This window comes from Diabrotica virgifera, chromosome 7, assembly GCF_917563875.1.
Source record: "Diabrotica virgifera virgifera chromosome 7, PGI_DIABVI_V3a".
In the NCBI taxonomy this organism is placed as follows: domain Eukaryota; kingdom Metazoa; phylum Arthropoda; class Insecta; order Coleoptera; family Chrysomelidae; genus Diabrotica; species Diabrotica virgifera.
The window spans coordinates 196,636,221-196,663,645 of NC_065449.1; the positions used below are offsets into that span (position 1 = coordinate 196,636,221).

General features: G+C 31.6%; 1 protein-coding gene across 2 annotated transcripts in view; it reads left to right on the plus strand.

The window, feature by feature from the left end:
• The window catches only part of LOC114334913 (uncharacterized), a 122,734-nt gene that overhangs the window by 83,599 nt on the left and 11,710 nt on the right, over window positions 1-27,425 (plus strand). For both annotated transcript variants that reach the window (XM_050656821.1, XM_028285050.2), the window contains exons 4-5: window positions 20,059-20,182; window positions 25,690-25,796. In XM_050656821.1, the coding sequence (XP_050512778.1) occupies window positions 20,059-20,182; window positions 25,690-25,796 (231 nt within the window). The remainder of the gene's footprint in view (window positions 1-20,058; window positions 20,183-25,689; window positions 25,797-27,425) is intronic.

Sequence of the window (27,425 nt, forward strand, 5' to 3'; positions counted from 1 at the left end):
GTTTCTCAGAAAGTTTTTATTATATTATAATTTTAAGAAATAGCTAAAATGCGTATTTCAAATATCTTGAAAATGAATGCCTTAAAACTTTTTTGCAACCATTTGCAAAAAAGTTATGAAACAGCAAAATAAACATACGATTACTACGGTATTTATAATTTTTTTTAATTCTTTCAAAGCATAGAAGTGAGTTTAAAGTACAAGCTAATTATTTATAGGAAAATATCGATTATCAGTTTAATGGTTATATTTTAATTAAAGATTATAAATATATTTTTTGTAATTTACACGCGTGAAAGTAGAATAATACAGTACCGTAGCTACCCGCCCACATACACAACTCGCGCGAGTTTAAGATGATACAGTAGCGATCAACAGGTAGCCAAAACGCGTTCCAAGATTGCGGCTGTAATTTTGAATATTTTTTCGAGATATTTGGTACACGTATTCGTAATATAATAAAGAATGGCGGTACAGCGCCCAATTTGAAAAATATATTAATATGTGGAAATTACTCTGTAATTAAATACAATATTAAAAGAACGAGCCTGTACCGCCATTAAGAAGAACAAAAAAATACACTTTCTTCAAAAAAACTTTTTTATCCGATGCCTAGATTTTGTGTCATTTTGGAACTACTAATGAAATAAAAAATTTTAGTAGTTCCAAAATGACACAAAATCTAGGCATCGGATAAAAAAGTTTATTTGAAGAAAGTGTATTTTTTTTGTTCTTCTTAATGGCGGTCTTAATAGGCTCGTTTTTTTAATATTGTATTTAATTACAGAGTAATTTCCACATATTAATATATTTTTCAAATTGGGCTCTGTACCGCCATTCTTTATTATATTACGAATACGTGTGCCAAATATCTCGAAAAAATATTCAAAATTACAGCCGCAATCTTGGAACGCGTTTCCGCTACCTGTTGATCGCTACTGTTTCCTCTTAAGAGTGTCAGTCGCTTCGAGTGAACATTTTATCTCCGGCTCTGTATCAAGCCTACTTTCGCGCTAAAAATTACAAAAAAAAGTATTTTTAATCTTTGATTAAAATATAACCATTGCGCTAATTTTTGACATTCTTTGTGAGTAATTAGATTGTACCATAGACTCACTTTTAAGCTTTAAAACAATTAAAACAAATTATAAACAACGGAGAATTCGTATATATACTTTGCTGTTTCATAACTTTTTTGCAAATGGTTGGAAAAATTTTTTAAAGCATTCATTTTCAAGACCTATGAAATACGCATTTTACGTATTTTTTAAAATTAGAATATAATAAACAATTTCTGAGAAATCTTAATTTGTTTATAACAATTTTTTTTAAACATTTAAAGATTATGCAAAAAAATGAAAAATTTATATTTTGTCGACAAAATATTAAATAGGCGTCACACCTTTATATTCTTTCTAAGCTTGATCAATGTCTCATGAATATTTTGGTTGTTATTGCGACTGTAAATTGCTAATTTACAATTGAATTGTTGCTAAAATATTCGTTTCATTTTCACCGGCTTCTGAATTTATAATCTATAACAAGAAAGCTTTTATTTCACTAAGCTATATAATTATTGATAAATAATTAGTGGCCCAAAAAATTTATTTGGAAATTCGATATTTTGTTGGGAAAACCCACATTTTCCGAGGAAAATTTTCGTCGGAGCAAATCGGGAAAAACATGTCTCTATGCAGAATTAAATTGGGGTGAATTTTTATTTGAGTGTTTTTTGTGTAAAGTTAAAATCTTCGGAGTTATAGAGCAATAATTGAAAAAAATACGATTTGTCGGCGCCATTTTGTTTATAAAAAAAGTAGCACACTATATGCGGACTTTGCATACCTATATTAATAATATATAGGATCTTATAATTCGATTCCAGTAATTAAATTGCTGGTAAATAACCTTTCTTTGTACTTTATTAATTAGACCAGCGTATTATAACTATTTTTTTTTTCAAAATTTAAAGATTATGCAAAAAAAAGAAAAATTTATATTTTGTCGATAAAATATTAAATAAGCATCTCATCTTTATAATCTTTATAAGTTTCATCAATATATCATGATTATTTTGGTTATTATTGCGATCGTAATTTGTTAATTAACAATTGAATTGTTGCTAAAATATTCGTTTAATTTTCACCGGCTTCTGGAATTACAATCTATACCAAGAAAGCTTTGATGTCACTAAGTTATTTAATTATTGATTAATAATTACTTACCTAAAACTTTATTTGAAAATTAGAGTTTTTGTTAGGAAAACCCGCATTTTCCGAGGAAAATTTTCGTCGGAGCAAATCGTGAAAAACATGTCTCTATGCAGAATTTAATTGCGGTGAATTTTTATTAAGGTGTTTTTGCCGTAAAGTTAAAATCTTCCGATTTATAGAGCAATAATTGAAAAAAATACGTTTTGTCGGCGCCATTTTGTTTATAAAAAAAGTAGCACACTATCTGCGGACTTTGCATACCTATATTATTAATATATAGGATCTTATAATTCGAATCCAGCAATAAAATTGCTGGTAAATAACTTTTCCATGAATTTTGCTAATTAGCCCAGAGTAATATCAATATTTTTGTTCTTTTTGTGACTATGTTTAATGTAAAAAGTTTCTTTAATCCATAGTACGCTCTCTTTGCTAGATATTTAGGTCTGTTAATTTCTGCAGTTACTGTATTAGTTTGGTTGATTTGTGAGCCTAGATACACGAACTCTCTCCTTCGGAAGTATATTATGTTCCAACCCTTAGATCTTCAGGTTTTGCTATTTGATTTTTATTTGAGACCTTCATATACTTATAAGTTAGCAATATTACATGTGTCATAAAACTTTTATATATTTGCTGTATGTGACAGAATATTGTACAGATTTAAATTATTCTCCTTCATCTTTTTTTGCGAAACTCCTGATTTCTTTTAAGGTTGTCAGAGGCACATTATATTATGATCAGTTCAGAATCTTTTGCATTCCTTGTATTGTTTATGATATATATTAGGTTATTATTATGTTTTTATTGCTTAGTCATTAAGCGCATAATAATATATACAGGGTGTAACAAAAATGCAGGTCATAAATTAAATCACATATTCTGGGACTAAAAATAGTTCGATTGAACCTAACTTACCTTTGTTCAAATGTGCACATAAAAAAAATTACAACCCTTTGAAGTTAAAAACGAAAATCGATTTTTTTAATATATCGAAAACTATTAGAGATTTTTCATTGCAAATGGACATATGGCATTCTTCTGACAGGAACATCTTTAAAAAAATAACAGTGAAATTTGTACACCCCATAAAATTGTTATGTGGGTTTGTTCCATTAAACCCCCCAAACTTTTTTGAAAGTTCCAATTAAATTATTGTTCCGTTAACATTAGTTAAACACAATGTTATAAAAACTTTTTTGCCTCTTAGTATTTTTTCAATAAGCCACCTTTTATGGACATGTGACTTCTTTTTTAATGTTACAAAATATACCTAATTTTTTAAAACTTAAATCAAAATTTAAATCATGAATACTTTTTCAGATTATGACAGGTCTCTATGACCGTATTTAACCCATTTAGGTCGATTTCCGTACTGGTACGTTATTTAAAGAATACTTTGATGGACTGATGCCGTACATGTACTACGTTGTATGTGGGACGGCTGCCGTACAAGTTTTACGTCTTTTGCATTTTTTTCTGGACTGATGCTGTACATATACTGCTGTATTATACATCAGACTTAGCCGAATGTCGTAGATGTACGTCAGTAATATTCTCTTTGAAAGACTGCCGCCGCACCGGTACGGCAGTTGGAAAACGCATTAGTCTCAGTACGACCGACGTACAGGTACGGCGTCTATTATTTCTGGGATTTTAAATAAAAACCATTTGTAACTATTATGTTTTAATATTAAATAAGTAAATAAGTAAGCAGCATGAAACAAGCTATAAAAGCACAGTTTTTAGATAGTTTTTTTAAAAACGCATCATTCTCGCCTGCCGTTATAGTACGGCAACTGTCCCCACCCCTTGGATTCCTGACACCGTCATAATGGGTTAAAAATACTTACTTACTTTTTTTTTACTTAATCCAGAACTCGTCTACCTTTCGGTGTGAGTTAACAATATTTTATACAAATATGTGGTGGATCCGACAAATATTCAAAATATCTCGATAAATACTGGCTTATCGAAATAGTTATTTTCCTAACTAGTGCGGAAAGTGATACTTTCACGCACGAGACTGCCGTTGATCCGAACGACGCGATAGCGGAGTTCGGGCAAGCAGTCGAGTGCGGTGAAGACACTTTCCGCATGAGTTAGGAACAATATTTTTTCTAGGGCAGTACGTTTGAAAAAATCTACAACAAATAGAGTTATATCAATTTTTATTTAGAAGTGAAAATACACAAATTATTTCTTTGACAAGGTTGTCAAAACCAAACTTTCGTTATAATGGGTTACCACGACGACGATATTGGTTTCCATGACGACGATTCAAAACCATTGTAATTGTACACTGATCTGACTTTTAAATATTATGCCAAAATAATTTTATTTCATCGAATTATCGTGCTAAGTTCATTAAAACCTGAACACAATAAGATAAATTTGAAATAAATTAGTAAATAATATCTAAATATTAGTTTATTGCATGTACTATAATATATTATAATGCCATATTACAAGGTATTTTACTTTCCCGCACGCCGTGCGGGAAAATTTACTTTCACGCACGCCGTGCGGGAAAGTGCAACTTTCGGAAACGAAATGCGTGCGTGAAAGTGGCTCTTTCAGCACGGCCGTAGAAAAAATTACTAACAGGCAAAAAAGTTTTAAAAACAAATGTGTTTAGCTAATGGTATCACAATAATAATTTAATTGAAACGTACACAAAAGTTTGGGGGTGGGGATTTAAGAAAACAAAACCTCTATAAAATTTTTATGGGGACAACAAATTTCACTATAATTTTTTTTAAGATATCCCTGCCAAAAGAATGCCACATGTCCATTTTCAATGAAAACTATACTCCATTTAAGCGAAAAGATGTCACTTATTAATTGTAATTTCAGGGGTAAAGTATTATTTTTATAATGTAAGTAGTGTTAATAGAAAAAATCTTTGCGTGATAGAATATTTTTGATTACGAACATGAATTCTACTCATCAAAGTACACAAGAAATAGTGGAAATAATACACGGGACAAAATGTGTGTTGTGCAGTGAATTCAGAGCAAAATCCGTGAGTAAATGGACTAATTCAACCGATAGACTACCAATTTCGAATAGTATCTTTTATAAGCCTATTTTAAATTTTGCAAATATTTTAAAACCATTAATCATACCAAACATTTGGAATCTATTAGTTGGAAATATTTATTAATCTATAACTTCACATTCCTACTTAATTGTTTCACAGTTTTGATATAATCCAGACTACTGCTATATTTATGGAATTTATTAATATAATAGGTTTATTTTAATAATAAAGAATAAATGTAACAAACGTTGTAATTATTTAAAACGTAAAATTTGTCTCTTCTTTTGTATTAGACGGAATTTTGGTCAAAATTAGGACAGTGGGTGTAAACAATTATTTATAAATGTTTTTATAATTGACCATAATGCTTTGCATAATTGGAGCAAATGGTATAATACTTGTTTTGTCTAGTGCGTATCTTAGTAGTGTTTGAAAGTAAGGTATTTTTCTGGTTACTGACGTAAGTTTCAATATTTTTGTGAATATTCCTAGCCATCATTTTTATATAATATATACATACTATACATCTATAACAATTATGTTTGTAAACTTTTTTATTTAAGAATAATAGCTCCTAGCTATTAGCATTGATTATAGACATTAGTTTGAATCAACTAGGAGATATAGATCGAAACAAATCCCAATATAGTCCATGGTAATAAGGCTTTTTTCATGACACTTCAACAGCCAGGGTACTGAAGCGTTTTTTCGACAGGTAATACATATACAAACAAATTGTAACTACTGCCTTCGTAGGATCTTGCGGCCATTTATATTTACAACCAATTTAGTGTCAAAAACGGCCTTTTTTCATTTTTTTTTCAAATCAATGGAAAACAGTGAAACAGTGAAAACAGGTTTTTTTTTGTACAAGAAATTTCAAAAGCATGGAAAAAGCTTTAAAATGGCGTATTACAAAGTTCGATACACTCATTTATTGTTAATATAATTGCGAAAAAAGTCAAAATTGCAAAGAAAAATAATTTCGCAATAACTATTGTAAAAATTAGTCTACCTACAGCTTTGAAATTTTTGTGACATGAGGGTTCTTTGGTGCTTAGCATGTGGCAAAAATTTCAAAACGATTCTTTCACTTATTTAAATTTTATTCAATTTGTTTTTCCCAGAGAGCTTCTTTTGGATGAACATAAGTCAGAATAAAATGCTGTTAGAACGATTCCACAGATGTCAAATAACAGAGCATGAGCTAAATTTTCAACTGGTTTATAAAAGTGAATGAAAAATGCATTTATTAGTAAACAATAATTATGCAAAAGTATCGTCAATTTTTCCTTATAAACTTTTTATTTATTTATATCAATCTGAAACACATTAATAGAATGGACCAGGGAAGACTACCAAAGCAGGTGATGGAATCGAAAAGATATGGTAAAAGAAGGAAAAGGAGGCCAAGAAAGAGATGGATCGATCAGATTATAGAAATTGGACAGGAAAAAGGAAAAACACATCAACAAATGAAAGAGTTAGCAAAGGACCGCAAGAAATGGAAGAGATGGATAGAAGATGAATAAAACCTCCTACGCCCCTAAGGAGCATAAGGAGTTTAGAGAAAGAAGATTTATTTATATAATAAATTATATATATTTAGCACAACTTGTTATCAATTATTATATGCATACTATTACTTGGTAGTTGTGCACCTAAAACACAGTAAAAAACAGATTTTTTTGAAAAAGGTTACTCAAATTAGGCCAGGAACCGAAGCTTTTCACCTCGCAATTTTTACAGAATGGATAGATTTGCTTGAAAATTTGAAAATAAGTAGTAGATAGGCCAAGGATCAAAATTTATATGATGCGGAAAGGCGCTTTTACCATGGGGGTGGTTGTCACCCCTTCTCGGGGGTGGAAATTTTTTATTATATTTTGACCGCAAAAGTTGATAAAACATTCATTCTAAGCAAAAAATGTTCTATACATTTTTTTGATCAAATTAACATTTTTCGATTTATTTGCCATCGAAAATGTTAGTTTTATATCGAAAAAGTCAATGTTTTGATGGGTATTCTCATTTACGATTCACTCAAATTTTGCCATAGAAAAAAAATTTTTAAACCATGTTCTTGAAAATTGAATTACCTACAATTTTATATTGAAACATTTTTTCGTATCTCTGATGCTAATCTTTATAATCTGAAGAAAATGGCATTTTTTACCAAGCTACAAAAATTCTTTATTCGCTTTTAATTCTTGTTTTGAAAAACTAATCATTCTAAGCCAATCAAACATCTAGAATATATTAATAATACATAAATAAATAAAAATGAATAAAACCAATGACCAAAAACACCGCTAACTGACATTATTATGCTTCCAATTGAATTTCTCCTTTTTTTTCCCAAAAAAATATATTGATTTTTTAAACCTAACATTTTTAATTTTGATCCTAGAAGTTTGGTAAAAAAGAATTTTGTAGGTTTTTATAAGGTCTATAAGGTTATTAATATTATTTCTTGTTAAATGGCTCAGTCGTAAAAAGAGGTGACTTTGAAAGGGTTGGTAAAGGTGGTTTTTGCATGTTATTACAAGTTTTAATTGTCGATAGCTCACTCAATTTTTGCCGTAGAACAAATTTTTGCAAACCAGGTTTTTGGAAATTAAATCGGCTACAATTTCATATTTGAACATTTTTTCGTATCTCTGATGCTAATCTTGCTGTTCTGAAGAAAATGCAATTTTTTCCAAACTACAAAGATTCGTTATTTGTTTTTAACTAGATTTTTTTAAAAACTATTCATTCTAAGCCGGTCAAACTTCTAGAACCTATTAATAATACATAAATAAAAAAGACCAAAGAAGGTCAATGATTAATTTTAATTAGGGTGGTGATTAGGGGGTAGCTTCCAATCACTTTTTCGCTGAAAAAAATAGGGACTGATATTCTTTTCATTATAAGTTACTTAATTTGTGAGCTAGAGACTTTCTTTTATTTCTGGAGATAGATATTTTTAATACTTTAAATTAGTTTGAACAAGTTGTCGTCGAAAAATGCATAGTTTTCTCGTCTTTTGACTTTGAAACTACAATATTTAGCATTTTACGAAGAAGAACCAACATATAATAAAGTATAGCTCGATTACTACTGGTCTTAGAGAAAATCGAAAAACACGTTTTTGTTTATTTTTTCAAAAGGTACATTTTTGTTAAATAAAGTTGTTTTGATAAAACGAAGACTTTTGGAGTTATTAGCAGAAAACTTATTAAAAACATTGATTTTTTCGATATAAAACCAACACTTTCGATAGCGAATGAATCGAAAACTAACAATTTTATTAAAAAATGTATAGAACGTTTTTTGCTAAGAATGAACGTTTTTACCAACTTTTGTGTTTAAAATATAATAAAAAAGTTCCACCCCTGAGATGGGGTGGCAACCACCCCCATGGTGAAAGCGCCCTTCGGCATGATATAGATTTGGATCCTTGGACTATCCACTACTTATTCTTAAATTTTCAAGCAAATCGATCCATTCTGTAAAAATTGCGAGGTTTTGTCCTATTTTAAGCTTCATTACTTGGACTAAATAGTCTATAAGGAAAATTGACGATACTTTCGCATAATTAGTTATTACTAATAAATGAATTTTTATTCACTTTTTTTAAACCAATTTGAAAGTTTAACTTTTTAATTTTTAACTTAATTTTTTTTCTGACTTATGTTATTGCAAAAAAAGCTCTCTGGGATAAATAATTTGAATAAAATTTAAACAATTCAATGAATCGCTTTGAAATTTTTAACACATACTAACCACCAAAAAAACCGCTTTTGATAAAATTGTAAAAGCTATACACTTATTTTTACAATCGGTACTGTATGGTGTAGAAGTGTGGACGCTAAAAGTATCGATCATGAACAGAATTGAAGCATTGGAAATGTGGATTCATAGACGGATGCTGAAGATACCTTGGACAGAAAGAAAAAGCGGTGCCGCCCAAAATCCCGACAGCCAAAATCCCGACAGCCAAAATACTGACGGCCAAAACACCGACACGCCAGAATCCCGACACGCCAGAATCCCGACAGGCCAAAATCCCGACATGCAACAATCCTCGTATAAGTAAAAATATATTTTGAATATTTATTTTTTCCTTTTCAAATGCAATACCAAATCATATTATAGAGTATTGAAATTGAAAAATTAATTACTTACAGACTTTATTAATTAATAAGTAAGGGTTATTATGTAGGTATTTTAAAAGAAAACATTATTAAATACTTCATTTTATAATATAAAAGCTATACTTAATGAAATGGAAGGTTGTAAGTGACATGATAATAATATCTGATATATGAAAGTAAACTTGAATTTAGGATTGGATTATACATATTATTCATCATCATTATTGACTCGACAGCCCTTTCTGGGTCTTGGCCTGTTCCAGGATTCTTCTCCACTCTCATCTGTTTCGTGCTTTTTTTCTCCAGTTTTTTATTTTTAAGGTTTTTAAATCATTTTCTATTTGTTCTAAATATCTCAGATTCGGTCTTCCTCTTGTTCTTTTTCCTACTGGCATCTGTTTGAATATTTTGTTTGGTATTTCGCCTTCTTCCATTCTTTCTACATGTCCCATCCAACGCAGACGTCCTATTTTAATGAATGTTATGATATCCGGATCCTGGTATATTTCGTATAGTTCAAAGTTGTACCTTCTTCGCCAAATTCCATTTTCTTTTGTGCCCTTATATATGTGTCGCAAGATTTTTCTTTCAAAGGTGGCTAGCAATGTTTCCTCTCTTTTAGTGAGTGTCCAGGTTTCTGAGCCGTATGTGAGTACTGGTCCTATTAAGGTTTTGTATATTTGGCATTTTGTTTTCCTTGCGACGTTGTCTGATCTTAGTTGCCGAATTAAGCCATGGTAACTTTTATTGGCAATAAATATTCGCCTCTTCACTTCCTCTGCTAGGTTATTATCAGATGTGACTAGGGATCTCAAGTATGTAAAGTTTTTTACCCCCTTAATGTAATTCTCCTATTGTTATACATATTATTATTGGACTATATATTGGCAAAAAAATAATTTAATTCATATATCCATGTTAGAAATTTTATTTAGAAAATTAGTTCATATTAAATGGTAAATATTTTGTTTAGTAACAAAAAATAAAAAATAAACAGATGGCCATAAACAAAAAACAAGAAATAAATGTAATTATATGTTAAATCGAAACTTGTCGGCCGTCGGGATTGTGGCTGTCGGGATTTTGGCTGTCGGGATTTTGGGGTAGACCCAAGAAAAACTAATGAAGAAGTACTAAGGAGGATCAACAAAGATAGAGAACTGCTCTAAAGAATGTTAAACACCGGAAAATGTATTACCTGGGACATACATATAGTTAGGGAAAGTCGATATAAAATATTAAAATTGATCCTAGACAAAATAGAGGGCCGTAGAGGTGTAGGAAGAAAACAAGTTTCTTGGTTAAAAAAATATTTAAAACATAAACAAGAAAAAATAAACAAGGAGAATAAAACACATGTATATTATTTACGGCATATTTAATATATTTAAGGCATATTAGGCCAGGGTAATAAGGCAAAAATATACCCTGTTCGTGTTCGTGACACTTCAACAGCCAGGGTACTGAAGCGTTTTTTCGACAGGTTTCTTCGTAATTTCGTAATAACTATTTGGTTATATCAATAAATCAATAAATATTGATTTTTGCTTAAATTCAATGTTCAATCTGCCAAGAGACAGATGGGTGGCAGCTTGAACATTTAATTTAAGTGAAAAGTAATGTTTATTTGTTCAATAAACATTTATTTCTGTTTTCTGACAGCAGTAGAATGTATTTTGAATTAAATAAATTACATACATTCTTCTTTTTGTGTCAATTAATTTAATTAAAAAATTTTTTTGGACACCCTGTATAATTAATCATGTTTATTTTTATGTTATATTACTGAATAGGGAATTGAATAATCTTTCAAATGAGCTAGCACTCGACCCCTATTCCCGTTTAAAAAATAGTCGATTACGTCATTAGTACGATATATATGTCAAAAAATCATAATTTAAAAATAGAATAACTTTTGTATTTTACAATTTTTTCTAATTTTGGAAATAAAGCAGTTTACAGGGGGATAAAAATATAGTGAATAACCCTGTACCTATAAAATTGTAGTTTGAGGTTAATATTGACATTTTTTAAAGATTAACATCTACTTTAAAGTATATAATATTAATAAATTAATAGAAGAATTTTTTGTATTACCCAGTAACAAAACAAAATTTGTTTAATTTATATTTTAAGCAGAATTTCCGAAGTTGAAATAGAAACGCCTCAAAAATATTTACTTACTTACTTACTTACTTAAGCCGTCCTCTTGTACCTTACGGTGTCGAGGTAAAAATATTTTTAAAATAAAAATTTTGGTTAATTCCCCATAAAAACAGCAAATAATTTGTTTGTCGAATTTATTGATAATAAAAATACACATAAATTATCTGCAATAAAATTTATTGTTTGTTTTACATACTTAATTGTATTTTTTAATGGCATAGATATTAATCATTCAGATAGTCGCAATCAGATTGGTGTAATGTGTAGTGTGTGTGAGTAAATTTATTGTCTTGTGTTACTTAGTAAAGTCGACTTCGTTGTCTTTAAGAGGCTACATCAGCACGTCATCATTATTTTTTGTTTTCAAACTTTCAACAGTACGTCGACAGTAAGACAGTGACAGTGACAGTGACACTCACTATACTATCAAAAACGAAATCCAATATTGTGATAACAATAATTGAGGCGCTCAGAGCAACAGTGGCCTAACCCAAAAACGAAGTTTTGAGATAAATGAAATCTTTGCATTCGTATTTCCATTGTGCTTATGGGATGGCGCTACCAATTATGTAGCGCCTATGGAGACCTGTAAGAAGGAGTGGAAACGCAATGCATCGTTTGTGGGCTAACTTTTCAACCTCTAATTCAACTTTCAGCAATCGCCGCTAGAGGCGCAAGTGTTCGAATAGGTGCTACAAATACATTAGCTCTTATGGACTTATTTAATATTTAACTCATTTTATTTTTGTTTTTAGCGTAATTAGACATTAATTTATTGGTGGATTGTAGCTGAATATGTTTTATGCCAAAAATAAATTATTTTAACCTTATAACATATCGACCTGTGGTAAAAAGTGTATTCTTTTTATACCATTGTAGATGGAGATGTGACATCAAATTTAAATTTGTCATTACTTTAATATGTAGGACAGCTTATTTTGAAGCGGAAATATTTTGTCACATTATCTAACTGCCACATTTATATACCAATGGTATTTCAACTGCAAATTAATTTTTTAATATCTTTGTAACTGATATCAAAAAGTTTGTTAGTTGAAAAAATTGACTTAACTGTACGTAATTGTTTTTAAAAAGTTTAAAAAGTTATTTAAATAATTTGAAGTTTATTGATCATTTTTTTTTAATTATTCTTTTTATCAAAATTTAAACTGCTTTTTCTTTTGAATACTTCATTTATCTATATTCTGAAAGCTTACCTATCAGTGTTTAAATTTAGTTAATAAAAATATATGTCTATAAACTACGCAGACGATAGTCTGACTTTTATAAAATTAATGTTAATTTTTGTGAAATATTTTGTCTCAAATAATGCATTGTTTCGACAGAAAAACTTTCAAGATCCTCCGACTATTATCACTACAATTTTCAGGTTAAAATAAAAACCAATAATAGGCACAAATTTTATTTACACTGAAGGAAATAACATACAAACGAATAGGTTTAATCCACGAACGTTATAAATAACATACAGACAAATCTTTATAAAAAGTCTTTATTAACTTCATTAAGTTCCCTTTTGAATTTTTTATCGGAACGATAACTCGATATAAATCCCGGTACGAAGCAAGTTCTTTTAGTGTAAGCTTTCTTGGCACTCATATTTAAATAATATTAACCACCAAAACCAATAATCTTATATTAACTACGAATAATTAATTATTTTCGAAATTTTCTCATTCACTCCCAATGCATAAGTAGCATCTATTTCTACGCCACCGCCGCCCTAGCGAGAAACCAAGCAAACAGGCAAAATCGTGTACAAAAATTTCAAGGTCGTCCTATCTCGATTCCTCTCCTCTGTGTAGGTCTCCATAGTAGCGCCATTTAGCCAAATATGTATAGAGTTAGGTTGTGTAGATCCTTGTTAATCCAAATATTTAATGTTGCTGCTTTTATTGATATATTATTCTAAAAATGCTTAATTCGTGTCTTAGGCCACTGTTGCTCTGAGCGCCTCAATTATTATACTCATAGGCGCGCTAAATGTTGCCAAGTAAATCATCTTCGATTTCTTGTCATAGATAATAATCGATTTTTAGTTATTCCAAAATGACACAAAATCTAGGCATGGGATAAAAGTATATTATTCAACGAGCATGTAATTATGGCTATTACTCACGATGATGAAGTTTGCAAAAATATAATTATCAACTACTCGAGATTGAAATTATAATTTACAAAAATAAACCTTGTTTACCAGTAGTACACGGCTGAATAGTACATAGGTCTTCCTTGTCTTGGGCAATAAGTACCTGGTTATCTGTCATCTGCGTAATGCAATGTATGTAAAGTTCCATCCCCAATAGACGGCCCCATCCCTTTACATTTCTTTTTCCAGTACCTTCCTTCTCTTTCCAGAGTGCTTCATAGATATATTTGTTAAACAGTATGAGAGATAAACAACAACCTTGCTTCAGTTCTTTTGTTACCTGAAAACCATTCGAAACCTTATTTCCTATAACTTTTGATATTGTGTTCTTATACAGATCTTTAATAACGTCGATTAGTCAAACACTGATACTGGTTTTCTCCAATACTTCCCACAATTTCGCAACAGGCACGGTGCCATGCTTTTGTTAAATCTACTAATGTAGATGCACTCAAGAAGTAAATGTACTTCTTGAGATCTCAGTGATCAGATCTCAGATCTAAAAAATTGATATCAACTGTTTAAATCTTATTGAAGAATTTTTTTGAATATGTATTATCTGTCCTGTTTAAATACACAATTTAATTAGCATTGCTAATGGAATGAGTGGAAGCTACGAAGCAAACTGTGCGTGGAGCGTTTAAGCAAGGTGTTAAAATAATGGTAGACCGTAGACATAAGTATCTGGAAAAAACATATGCCTTGGGGACTATCTCTGACAAGCTATTGGTGATAAGCGACCTTAAAAACCACAATTTTCACAATACTACAGGTGAATCCAGGAGACGGGGCCCATGGGACAAAGACGGCTCTGTACCATGGACGGGGCCATCCTGAGAACTATGTAGGTGCCTCGGAGACGTTAGCCGTTATGGTATTCGTGATCAGCTACTCCAAAAACCCCTAAAGTGACGAGTTTGCACTGATTTTGTAGCGTATTTCCATAAAACTTTTTATCATGTGTTAATTATTGAGTTTTTAAAGATAAAAGTTGTAAATTATAATTGCTTTTCCCGATTTTAAATCTCAATAGTATGTAGGCAGGTATAATTTTTGCTGTTTTTTATGTTTTTCAAATTAATGATGTTACAACTAGTTTGTAGTTTCGTTCTAATGAGGGAAATATATTTCCCTAAAAATTAATATTAATTAAAAAAGAGTACAGTTTGTTTAAAAATGGCCCTCCACAATTATTTTGACTAAAGTTTACTAGTATTTTTTTTGATAACCCGGAAGTCCAGATAACCCGGACCGATTTTCATCAGACAAAACAAACATTTTTTCACTTTGACTGAGTCTTTTACCAAGAAATAAACATAACTGGATACAACTGTACGTAATTTAGACGTACTTACTGCATATGTATGTATTTCATGTTTTTGGAATTATAATGGAGTTTATCTGTAAGTATACCGTATTTCATTAATTTTTACAATATTCTCTGGCTAACCCGGATCGGCCGTGGTCCCAATTAATCCGACTTGTCGAGGTTCCACTGTACTATGTTTTCCTGCTGTGTGTTTTTGGTGTAAAAATATCTATTACTTGTAAATATCTATAATTCCATTCCGATTCAATCATTTTGATTTAGAAAATATATTTTTCTCCGAATTAGATAATTTAATTAGCAGTTTTGTCTTACTTTAGTGGTTCTCAATATCAATTCTACCAAAAAGGGTCAAATGAAATATAATAATAAGATGCGTTCAATAGGTCAATCTGCTTGAACAAATTGATCAAATTGTTTACCTTGGACGCAGTAAAAAGAGGGACGGTAAAACTTCTTCTATGTCGGCACTTTGATGTCAAGAAGTAATACCGGCAGTACGCAATTGGTAATTCACCAGTGGTGGATGCGGGTTTTCCCTGTTAAAACCCGTACGTTTCTACCCAACTAGCAATGCAAGAGTGGTAGTCTAGCGACTGGGAACCTTGCGCGGTTGCCATGCGCGTTGAAAGATTTTACTTCCAATTTTTCCGGAGAGTAGTTCTACTGTCTCTCTTTACACTGTGCCTTGGATATCAATTAAATTGTAACGCAGACTCTCACGGCGAAATTAGATCTAGGATAGAGCAGACCAGAGTCGCTTTTAGAAGGATGTCCAAGGTATTATGTAACAGAGACCTAAAAGGATCCGCCCACTTCGCTGATACTTTATGGTGTCAAGTAATCGGTCTTACTTTATGGTGTCGAGTCCTGGATTGTGAGTAAAATGATCTAAATCGCCTTGAGGCTTTCGAAATGTGGGCTATAGAAGAATTTTAAAAGTTTCTTGGGTGGAAAAGATTCAAAACTCTACAATACTATAATAAAATCAAAAGGATGATGCACTAGAAATAAACAAACTAAGACACGTTGCATGTTACGGGGAGTACTCCCGAGTCATGATTTACAATGTACGTACATTGTAAATCTCATTGTGTGTTGGTTTGTTTATTTCTAGTGCATCTTTATGTGTGTATCTTTGGTGTGATATTAATAGAGCATCTCAGCAAGACTACTGATATTATAGAAAGCACCAATAGGAGGAATCTGGAGTATTTTGGACATGTAATGAGAGGTCCCAAATATAGGTTGCTACACAATATTATGCAAGGAAAAATAGCAGGCAAACACAGTCCAGGACATGCAATCGCAGTCCATGGTTGAAAAATTTGCGAGATTGGTATGGAGTTGAAACAAGAATGCTATTTAGAGGGACAGTGAATAAAATTAAGATAGCGATGATAGTCACCAACGTTCTGAAATGACATAATATATGAAGAAGAAGAAGTTCAATAGTGAAATCTAATCATTATCATATTACAATATTTTTCCAAATTAGTTTTCATACATTACAGTTCTCTGGGAAATTGTGAATAATTAATAACTTTTTACAGTAAATATTATGTTCTTAACAAAAAAATAAAATAAAACGTTATAATTATTCATAGCACCATATTAAAAAGTCGCCTCGTGGATTCCATTAGGAATTTTCTTGGCAACACGCCAGTCAAATATTGATTTTTTACTGTCAGTAAGTTTTCCTTCTTTGCTGTGAACTTAGATATAATATAATAGTATAAGAGCTGTGAGACATTTTTGAGTAGGTATTTTAGGCAACCTGAAAAATTTTCAGGTGACTCTTCTATGATAGTCTAATACAAAAATGCCGGTCTGGCTGGAGGGTAGCGGTTATTTTCCCCAAAAATCCCCCCAAAATTAAAAAAAGGGTAAACATTGTTATTACAAAAAATATCATTGATATGACTTGAAAGTAAATTTAAATATTCAAATATAAAGAAAATAAACAGGCCAGGCGATTTGAGGGCGATTTTAACTCTGCAAGATAATTGCATTGGCGCCCCAGGATTATTTTCAGGGGGTGCATCTGAACTTCAGAAGATTTTATTTGAATTTGTACATACTATTAACGAGTATAAAATATACAACTATACATGCATAGATATGTACATTCCTTCCGGACAGGGAGGTGCAATTGTTATTTTGACAGGGTATTTTTTAATTTTAAAAATAAATATTCTAAAAAAGACAGGTTTTTTTGGTAAAATTTTAAAATTGCCATTTGATCAAACAAATTATGCGTGCATATAAATGAAAAGCGCTATAGGTAAGCAGCAGTGTGAGAAAGAGCGTATACCGATAGCTGTTTGCGTCCTCTGTTGTAGCTGATCGAGTCCGTTCGCTCGAGAAAATCACGTGACCTGGCGATATCCTTGTTGTTGTGCCTCGAAACATTAGAGTAATTATTATATATTTTATAGTTTTTTAAGTAATTTTTGCTTAATTAAAGGAAAATAATACGTACTATACAATAGATTTTGCAAATATGATAGAAAAAGACAAATTTATTATTATAAATATATCGGTAGAAAAGTATAAAACTATAAACTAAATTAATTCTGTGTCCGAATCTTGTACTTCTTCTTCAAACTCCTCATCTGAGCTTAAATGTTCATTCTCTTCTTCTTCTTCGTCAGACTCCCCTCGAGACTCAGATTCCTCTTCTACATGATCTGTAAATAGTTGTAATATGTATTTAGAATTAGTTAAAAATTAATCAGTGATTAATTAATTGAGTTGCTACGTATTCTCTGTCCTTGTATACGGAGTCGAAGCCTGGACAATCACGGGCGCATCTGAAGAAAGACTTACCATTGTTGAGATGTGGTGTTATCGAATAATAAATCGAGTAAAAAATATCATGGACACAACACTTAACAAACACGGAAACATTGAGAAAGATGATAAAGGCAAAAGAAATACTCAACACTATAAAGAAAAGAAAAATGAGCTAAAATAAATATACATTCTCTTCTTCGTCTGACTCCCCTCGAGACTCAGATTCTTCTACTATTCTACCTGATCTGTAAATAGTTGTAATATGTATTTAGAACTAATGAAAAATTAATTAGTGATTAATTGATTGAATTGCTACGTATTCTTACTTATATACCAATGCTTAATACTTCATACTGTTGAGTATTTCTTTTGCCTTTTTTATCTTTCTTAATGTTTCCGTGTTTGTTACGTGTGCCCATGATATATTTAACATTATTCGATAACTCCACATCTCAACAATGGCAAGTCTTTCTTCAGATGCGCCCGTGATTGTCCAGGCTTCGATTCCGTATAAAAGGACGGAGAATAGGTAGCAACTCAACTAATTAATCACTATTTAATTTTTAATTAATTCTAAATACGTATTAAAACTATTTAGATCATGTAGAAGAGGAATCTGAGTCTCGAGGGGAGTCTGACGAAGAAGAAGAGAATGAATATTTAAGCTCAGATGAGGAGTTTGAAGAAGAAGTACAAGATTCGGACACAAAATTAATTTAGTTTATAATTTTATACTTTTCTACCTATATATTTATAATAATAAATTTGTTTTTTTTTCTATCATATTTGCAAAATCTATTGTATAGTACGTATTATTTTTCTTTAATTAAGAAAAAGTTACTTAAAAAACTATAATATATAATAATTGCTCTAACGTTTCGAGGAACAACAACATGGATATCGCCAGGTCACGTGATTTTTTTGAGCGAACGGACTCGCTCAGCTACAACAGAGGACGCAAACAGCTATCGGTATACGCTCTTTCCCACACTGCTGCTTACCTATAGCGCTTTTCATTTATATGCACGCTTAATTTGTTTGATCACCAGGCAGTTGGAAAATTTCACCAAAAAAACCTGTTTTTTTAGAATATTTATTTTTAATATTAAAAAATACCCTGTTAAAATAACAATTGCACCTCCCTGTCCGGAAGGAATGTACATAGCTATGCATGTATAGTTGTATATTTTATACTCTTTAATAGTATGTACAGATTCAGATGAAATTTTCTGAAGTTCAGATGCATCCCCTGAAAATAATCCTGGGGCGCCCATGCAAGTATCTTGCAGAGTTAAAATCGCCCTCAAATCGTCTGGCCTGTTTATTTTCTTTATATTTGAATATTTAAATTTACTTTAAAGTCACTTCAATGATATTTTTTGTAATAACAATTTTTACCCTTTTGTTTAATTTTGGGGGGGATTTTTGGGGAAAATAACCGCTACCCTCCAGCCAGACCGGCATTTTTGTATTAGGTAATCATGGAAGAGTCACCTGAAAAATTTTCAGGTTGCCTAAAATACCTACTCAAAAATGTCTCACAGCTCTTGGACCATAACAGAAGGTTTACTTTGAGTAATGAGGTATATTTTTATCTTTTATGAATATATGTAGATATATAATTATTATAGAATATATATAGCCATGTTGGTTGTTAAGATATATGTATTATTGCTTATTTTCTTAGTTCCATTTCCATAAATGCATTCAAATGTGTTAAATAAGATTTTCCCTTCTTTAATCATTTTAAAATAGTAACGTCCAAAAAATAGTCGTAGATACATTCATCATCCAGATGTTTCTTCTATTGCTAAGCTAATAATTGTAATTCTAATTCTATTGCTAATCATAAGCTAATTATTAATCATATTAGAAGTTCATGTAATATTACCGGTTTTTATCCATATCTCTCTTTCCCTCACCATTCGTATTCCGAAAGTCTCAATAACCCTTTTTTAAATCCAAAATAGTATATCATTTGCTAGGTTATGTTCCATCTTAAGGTGACCAGAGTGTTAGAAACATAAGTATTTATTAGTAAAACGATGTTATATGTTTTTTTAAGATTTTGGCTGACTCTAGCTTTTTTTTTTAAATCGGTTCAGTAAGCGTCCACAATGCTGTATACGGAGTAAACTAAATTATAACTAGGAATTAATAGAGAAACCAAAATATTTAATTAATTTTGTATAATGAAATTTTAGATAATGAGCCACGATGGTCGACCATTTTCAAATCATGTTAGACTTTGGTGTCAAAATGGATATAACTTGACTATACGGTCAAACGGAGAAGTTCTTGGAACTGGTGATGATTCTGATCCTGATAGTGAGTATAAATTTGTAAGAATTATAAATTAGTCATTTCATGTCATTCAGTCAAAAAATTAACTTGCATTTAGCATCATAATATAGTTCAGAGTATTAAAATCCGAACCTATTCGTTAAACACAACCAACCTGTAAACAAACTGACAAACAAACAAACTGATTTAAGTATTATATTTTTTAGAATATCTCCCTCTATCTCTCTCTCTCTCTCTCTCTCTCTCTCTCTCTCTCTCTCTCTCTCTCTCTCTCTCTCTCTGTCTTAGGGTACGAACGTACGAACATACCGAAGATACATTGATGAGCGCGGTGTAGGTCGCGATCGCGGTCGAGGTTTACATCGATGACGGGCAGAACATACCGAAGATACCTTCCTTTCAGTGTTCTTTGCGGTTTCCATATAACCAAAACTTGTCGCGACCTGATTACATTAAGAAATGAACAAAAACACCCAGCCTTATCACCGGCGAATGCCACGTGGTTTAAAAAGCACCAATAAACTTTAATTTACCACGCGATCAGCAGCTCGATTGCGATGTAAAATAAACTATTTTGTTTTGGCATCGACATGGCTGTTAACCGCGATGATAGGGCGCTAGGGTGAACGGGTGACACATCCTTTGTATGTGCGATCTCATAGAAAAATGAAGGTTTGTTTTGACATCGATGTAGCGACCGCGATCGCGATCTACACCGCGCTCTACCATGTATCTTCGGCATGTTCATACCCTTAGTCGGCCTGCTAACAAAGCACTGTAAGGTGAATAGGCCCTTGAAGCTGATTTGTCAGATGATGACCTGTGCAGCTCTGTTACCTGGAAAAAGACACAGCAGAGCACATTCTATGTCAGTGTGATAGTCTGGAAAATGTGCGATTCTTTGCATTAGGAGAAGAAATTCCACCGACAAACAGCTACATGGAAGGTTCAGTCTCGAAGTTCTTCTTCTTCTTCTTGTGCCGTCTTCTAACGAAGGTTGGCGATCACTTTTTTAAACGCTTCTCTGTCTTTTGCAACGTGAAATATATGTTCATCACTGATGTTAGTCCAATCTCTGATATTCCTCAGCCAAGATTTCTTCTTTCTTCCCAAGCCTTTTTTTCCCTCTACTCTTCCTTGCATGATGACGCGTAGCAGAGTATTTATCGTTACGAAGTATGTGGCCCAGATACGACGATTTTCTTATTTCAATTGTGTTCATAAGCTTTCTGCCATTTCCAATTCTTCTTAACACTTCTTCGTTTGAGAATTTTGCAGTCCAAGGAATTTTCAAAATACGCTTATATAGACCCAAATTTCGAATACCTCCAATTTTTTACGGATTCTGCTTTTAGAGTCCAAGCTTCTACCCCATATAGTAGTTGCGACCAAACATAACATTCGACGAACCTCAATCCAATGTCCATACTCAATTTCTTATTTGTAAACATTGACTTGTATTTTATAAATTCTTTTCGAGCTATTTCTATACTGACCTTTATTAGACGAAGTTATTAGACGACTGACCTATATTTGAAGTTATTAGACCTTATGAAAAGGATCAGGCTGGACAATGTTATTTAGGACAAGAGGGCCACAATAGATCTCAAAAGGTCGCAGTGGAATATGCCCAAAAGCCACTTCTTTAAATATTTCTATCTATCTCTCTCACTCTCTCTCTCTATCTCTCTCTCTCTCTTTCTCTCTCTTTCTCTCTCTTTCTCTCTCTTCCTCTCTCTTTCTTTCTCTTCATCTCTCTCCCTAGTCATTTGATCATTACTGAATGTCGTGATTTCCTGACATGCGAACAATGTTTGATTGTTCAAGACAATTCAATTGAACAATCAAGACTTTTAACGTTTTACGAAACTATAGGTTCCTAAGATTATCATTAGGTAAGTCTTCTTGCAATATTAAAAACTATTTAAAATGCTTGCGAGACAAATAGATTCTCATATATCACAATAATCACAAATTTTTCAGAACCAATCATGTTTTTTTATTTGCTAAGTGCTACAATCTGATCTTTGACCAATGAGTAACTTTTTATCTATCCTATCTTACTAACTACTTAATATCTAAGAGTCACCCTTTGATGTCTTCTTAGTTGTCTTTATTATTACTGGCGCACTTTTTGCTTGCGCACTATCACACAAAGCGCTGCTTTTCACTTTATCACGCACTACACCAACACGTTGCTTGCACACTAGTCGCGCAATGCTCTGCTATTAGCTTTGTCGCACACTACACCAACTCGTGAGGTTTGGTCCTCTTCAGTCTTCTTTTCTGGTTTGAGTTGTCCAGGAGTTGGATGGACTCAATATTTTCGTGGAGAAGAAGTCTTTTTTCATGACTTTCTGCGTGTTTTCGGATTTCTTTGTCGACGGGCTCCATTCGTAGATCCTTGTGGAGGTCGTCATTACGGATGTACCAGGGTGCGTTTACTATGCTCCTTAATACTTTGTTTTGAAAAGTTTGTATTATTTTCAAGTTTGTCTTTTTTGTACATCCCCATAGTTGGATACCATACGTCCATACTGGTTTTATAACTTGTTTGTAGATTAGCATCTTGTTATACGTTGACAACCCTGAGTGTCTTCCCACTAGCCAGTACAATTTTTTATATTTGATATTTCATTTTTCCTTCTTTTTCTTTACATGGGCTTTCCAGCGAAGCTTCGTGTCTAGGGTTAAGCCCAGGTATTTGGCTGTGTTGGCATAAGGAATGTCTAACCAATCATGTGAAACACGCAACGTGACAATAGCTTCGGAGTCAAACCAAGCTGATGGGTTACCTCTTCTTCTTCAAGTGGCCTGTCCGTTTCGAACGTTGGCTATTAACATGGCAATTCTGATCTTGCTTACGGCACTTCCGAATAATTCGACTGATGTGAGCCCGACCCACTTCCGCATATTTTCGAGCCACGAGTGTCTTCTCCTGCCTTGCCCTCGATTACTGTCTATTTCTCCTGGACAATCAATTGCAGTACACAGTACTTATCGTGTCTCAATATGTGACCTAGATATTCAAGTTTTTCTAAAACCTTTTTATATACTTGGTTTGGTTGGTGTCACGGACTCCGCAAATTTTGTAATCCATTTTAAAAATAGTTCTAGGCTACCTAGACACCTGAAATTTTCAGGATAGCTTAGAACTAGCTAACAATGCAATATTTAACTGCTATTATACAGGGTGATTAATTATATAGAGTGGGGTGAAGCTCCGTAGATCCGTTATAGTAATAATGTATAGCGATAAAACTTAATAAATAACAAAAATTTTAGCGTACTTTGAGCTTCATATTACAAAATTAGTTAGAATGTTACAGGGTGTTCGATAACATAGTGGCAGACTAAACTTATGTTTTTTTTAAATAGAACACCCTGTATTTTATTTTATATTCGAAATCTTCGTAACTTTTCGATTACAAAAATATTAAGGTTTGGTATGTTATACGGGGTATTTAAAAAGTTATAACCAATTTTATATGGAAATCGTAACCAGTTTAACTACCTGTATAAATAAAAGCAAGCACAAGGTCAATAATTTATTAACGTCATATTTTTTTATTTATTGTCAAAATTTTCGTAAATGTTTGTTTTGCTAATTTTCTTTATATTGAATACAGGGTGAGTCAAAACGCAAGTACATTATTTTCTCAGTAATTTTAAATAGAACGTCCTGTGTTTTATATCATTATCGAAAAGTACCATTACCATACTATAGTTTTTGTATAACATTCCCTATGTGTAAATTTATTAGTTCTCGAGAGATTTTCATTTTTCAGGGCAAAATTATTAATAATTACGGGTCTAAATCTTTCCAAATTTTAAGTAAGCCATGGCTGAATAATTGTCTAAAACTTACAATTTACGATTACTGATTATCAATCTGTAATCAAAGTTGACTACAATTTTTGTTGTTAACTTTTATTACTATCTATTACTTATAACGGATCTACAAAGCTTTACCCCACTGACCAATCACACTGTATGGATAAATTGATTTTTTTTTAATTTCAAACTATTTTAAAAATGTGACTAATGCAATGGTATTTTAAAGTACGTTAATAAATCGATATCTACAAATTGATAGTGTCTCAGTGGCATTAGACTGCAGATCGAGAGGTCCCCAATTGGAACCCGGCTGTTGCGTATCTTTTTTTAATTGTTTTAATAAATAATTAAAAGTTTATATACTTAAAATTATATATACCATTTTAAAAAACCGTCGTATGATAAAAAATACTATTTTATACTAGTGTAATTTTTGGAATCATAATTATAAATAACAGTTAATACACTTACTAAAAATTTAAAGTTTATTATTCTTATAAATTTATAAGTTAATTATTCTTTCCAAACATGTTGTGTCCTACATATGTACATGTATAGTAACAAAACCGTGATATTATAAAAAGAGTACTTTTTATTAGAGTGTAATTTTTGGATTTTTAAGCATTTTATCGTTAAATCGTTTATCGTTAAATTATTTTATATTCTTTCCTATAAATAATAAAAAGGTTTTATTATAAAAAAAATTTCTTTTATAAAAGTGTAATTATTTATTTAATTGTCCTAACGATTTCTTTCTCTTTTCCGATTCTGTGGATTACTTCTATGTTGGTGATATGTTCTGTCCGGGATATACGAAGAATGTGTCGGTACACCCACAGTTCGAATTCTTCTAGCTTTTTCGTGAGCGTCTCTGTCAGCCTCCAGGCCTCCACACCATACAGTAAGATCGGAAAAATGTAGCATTTAACTTGACGTAGTCTTAGGGGAAGAGATAAATCTTTGCTTATGAGGAGCTTTTTCATATTGTTAAATGCTGTTCTAGCTCGTTCTATTCTCGCCTTAATTTCTGTGTCCTGTTCCCATTTGGCATTTAATTGGTGCCAAGATATATATATATATATATATATATATATATATATATATATATATATACATATATATATATATATATATATATATATATATATATATATATATATATATATATATATATATATATATATATATATATATATATATATATATATATATATATATATATATATCATGGGCAGGGATCCCAGGCCTATTTTCACCATTTACTACTAACAAGCTAATTTTTCGTGAGTAGCTTCATTTTGACGGGACGCCCTACTTTTTTCCTTAGCACAATTTCCGTATGTGGTAGATAACAAAGATAGCAGGGATAGTCTAGTCGGGTTAGACAAATAAGTGGTCTAACCTTGCATGCCGAGCTGCCCCAAATTTTATTTTTTTTAATTTTAGGGAGGGTAAATTTAAAATCTCAACTGAATTCCGCCGTTGTGTTAGCCGTCATTTTGATTTTAAACGGCAACCGTTTTTGCTCAATATCTCCGTCATTTTCAACTTCTCGACAAAATGTATACGAACTAAAATTGTTGAAAATGTGATTTTCTATATTCTCTTTCATTACAATTTTTTTCGTGAGGTCGATATTTTCAGAGTTATGGGAGAAAATAATAACTGTTATTATTTTTTCAAATTTTTTTTAGGCATGATTGAAATTTCTTCTGGTGGAGACGTTAGTCTAGTAAGGCTTTTGGGCATTAATAGCCAGCTGTATCTATGTTTTGATGATAACGGACAGTTATATGGAGAGGTAAGTTGATGCCGAACGAAACAAATTATATTTAGATCGAATATTAGAAGGCAGTTACGAAAACATTTGAAAACTATTATAAAATTATGTATAAATTTTCTGAGATAAAATCATAAAGTTTACGTTGGCAATAAAATGGCATAATAATTATATCATATTATATTATATAGGTACCGGGTGTCCACTTATATTTTCCCTAATTTTAACTGCCTATAACTTCTAAACGGCTCAAGATAGAAACATGCGGTTTTCGCTGAAATGTTTTATTTTAGTAAAAGTTTTATTTGAATGGATTGAATTTTTTATATCGCTTTTAAATAAAAAATGGCGGACTTTTGAAAAAATCGTTGTTGACTTTTTTTAATGCAACACCCAGTATATTTTTTTGTAAATCGAAAGAACGGTCATTCATCTATACAGTGATATAATTTTTTTTAAAATCGGTTGTCAAATGACTGAGCAATTAATTTTTAAAGTGAGAGATGCAATGTGGAAATCACGTAACATAATATCAATTTGATTAGTAGTTATCTTATCAACTCTATCTCATATTATGTATAAGTTTTTAGTTTGTGAAAACTGTCGTCATAGATAGCAGTGCGTGAAGGATTTAAGGTGTGCGTGAAGTAACAATGTATTTTAAATGGGATTTACTTTTTCGCACTGTTTTTTTGGCACACTTTCAAATAATCAAATATCCTTAACTTTCGCGTTGTCATGGTGATGCCATGTGAGCAATAAATTATAACAAAAGTTTTGACAGTTTTGTGGTTTGAAAGAAGTTAGAATTTTTAAATGTCAAACTTCTAAAAATTGTAGAATAGAAATGAATGCCAGTGACGAAGAGTTACAGTTATTTTATTTGTTTATCGTAGATAAAATATTGTATGAAACTGTGCGTGAAGTACTTTTTGCGAACTTACGCGATGTATAGCACTCGCTCCTCTGTCGCTCGTGCTCTAAACATCGCGTGCGTTCGCAAAAAGCATACTTCACGAACTGTTTCATAAATAACTATTAAATAATGTTATTTAGTTTTGTGATATCCACGCCGCACCTCTCATTTTAAAAAATAATTACTCAGTCATTTGACAACTGATTTTAAAAAACTTTATATCGCTGGATAGGTGCATGACCGTTCTTTCAATTTACAAAAGAATATACCGGGTGTTCTAATAAAAAAAAAGTCTACAAAGTTTTTTTCAAAAATCCGCCATTTTTTTTTTCGTAATTGTATGTATGTATAAGAAATACAATCCATTGATACAAAACTTTTACTAAAATAAAACATTTCAGCGAAAACCGCATAATATGTCTATCTTTAGCCGTTTAGAAGTTACAGGCAGTTAAAATGGAAGAAAATATAAGTGGACACCCGGTATTATATCATATCATAATATATTTATTATTATTGTACGGCTTATATACCAGGGCGCATTTGTGGAAAAACTTCTACATTTGGATGCGAGAATGGATGTGAAAACGTTGTATTACTCGTAGAATAACTTCAGTAGGAAACAATATTTGACCTATATTTGACCCCCATTAATACCAAAATTAAAATATTTCAAAATTACTAAAAGCATCGCCGTTTTTTCTATTTCCTTGTTTATAACTTTAAAACGATTT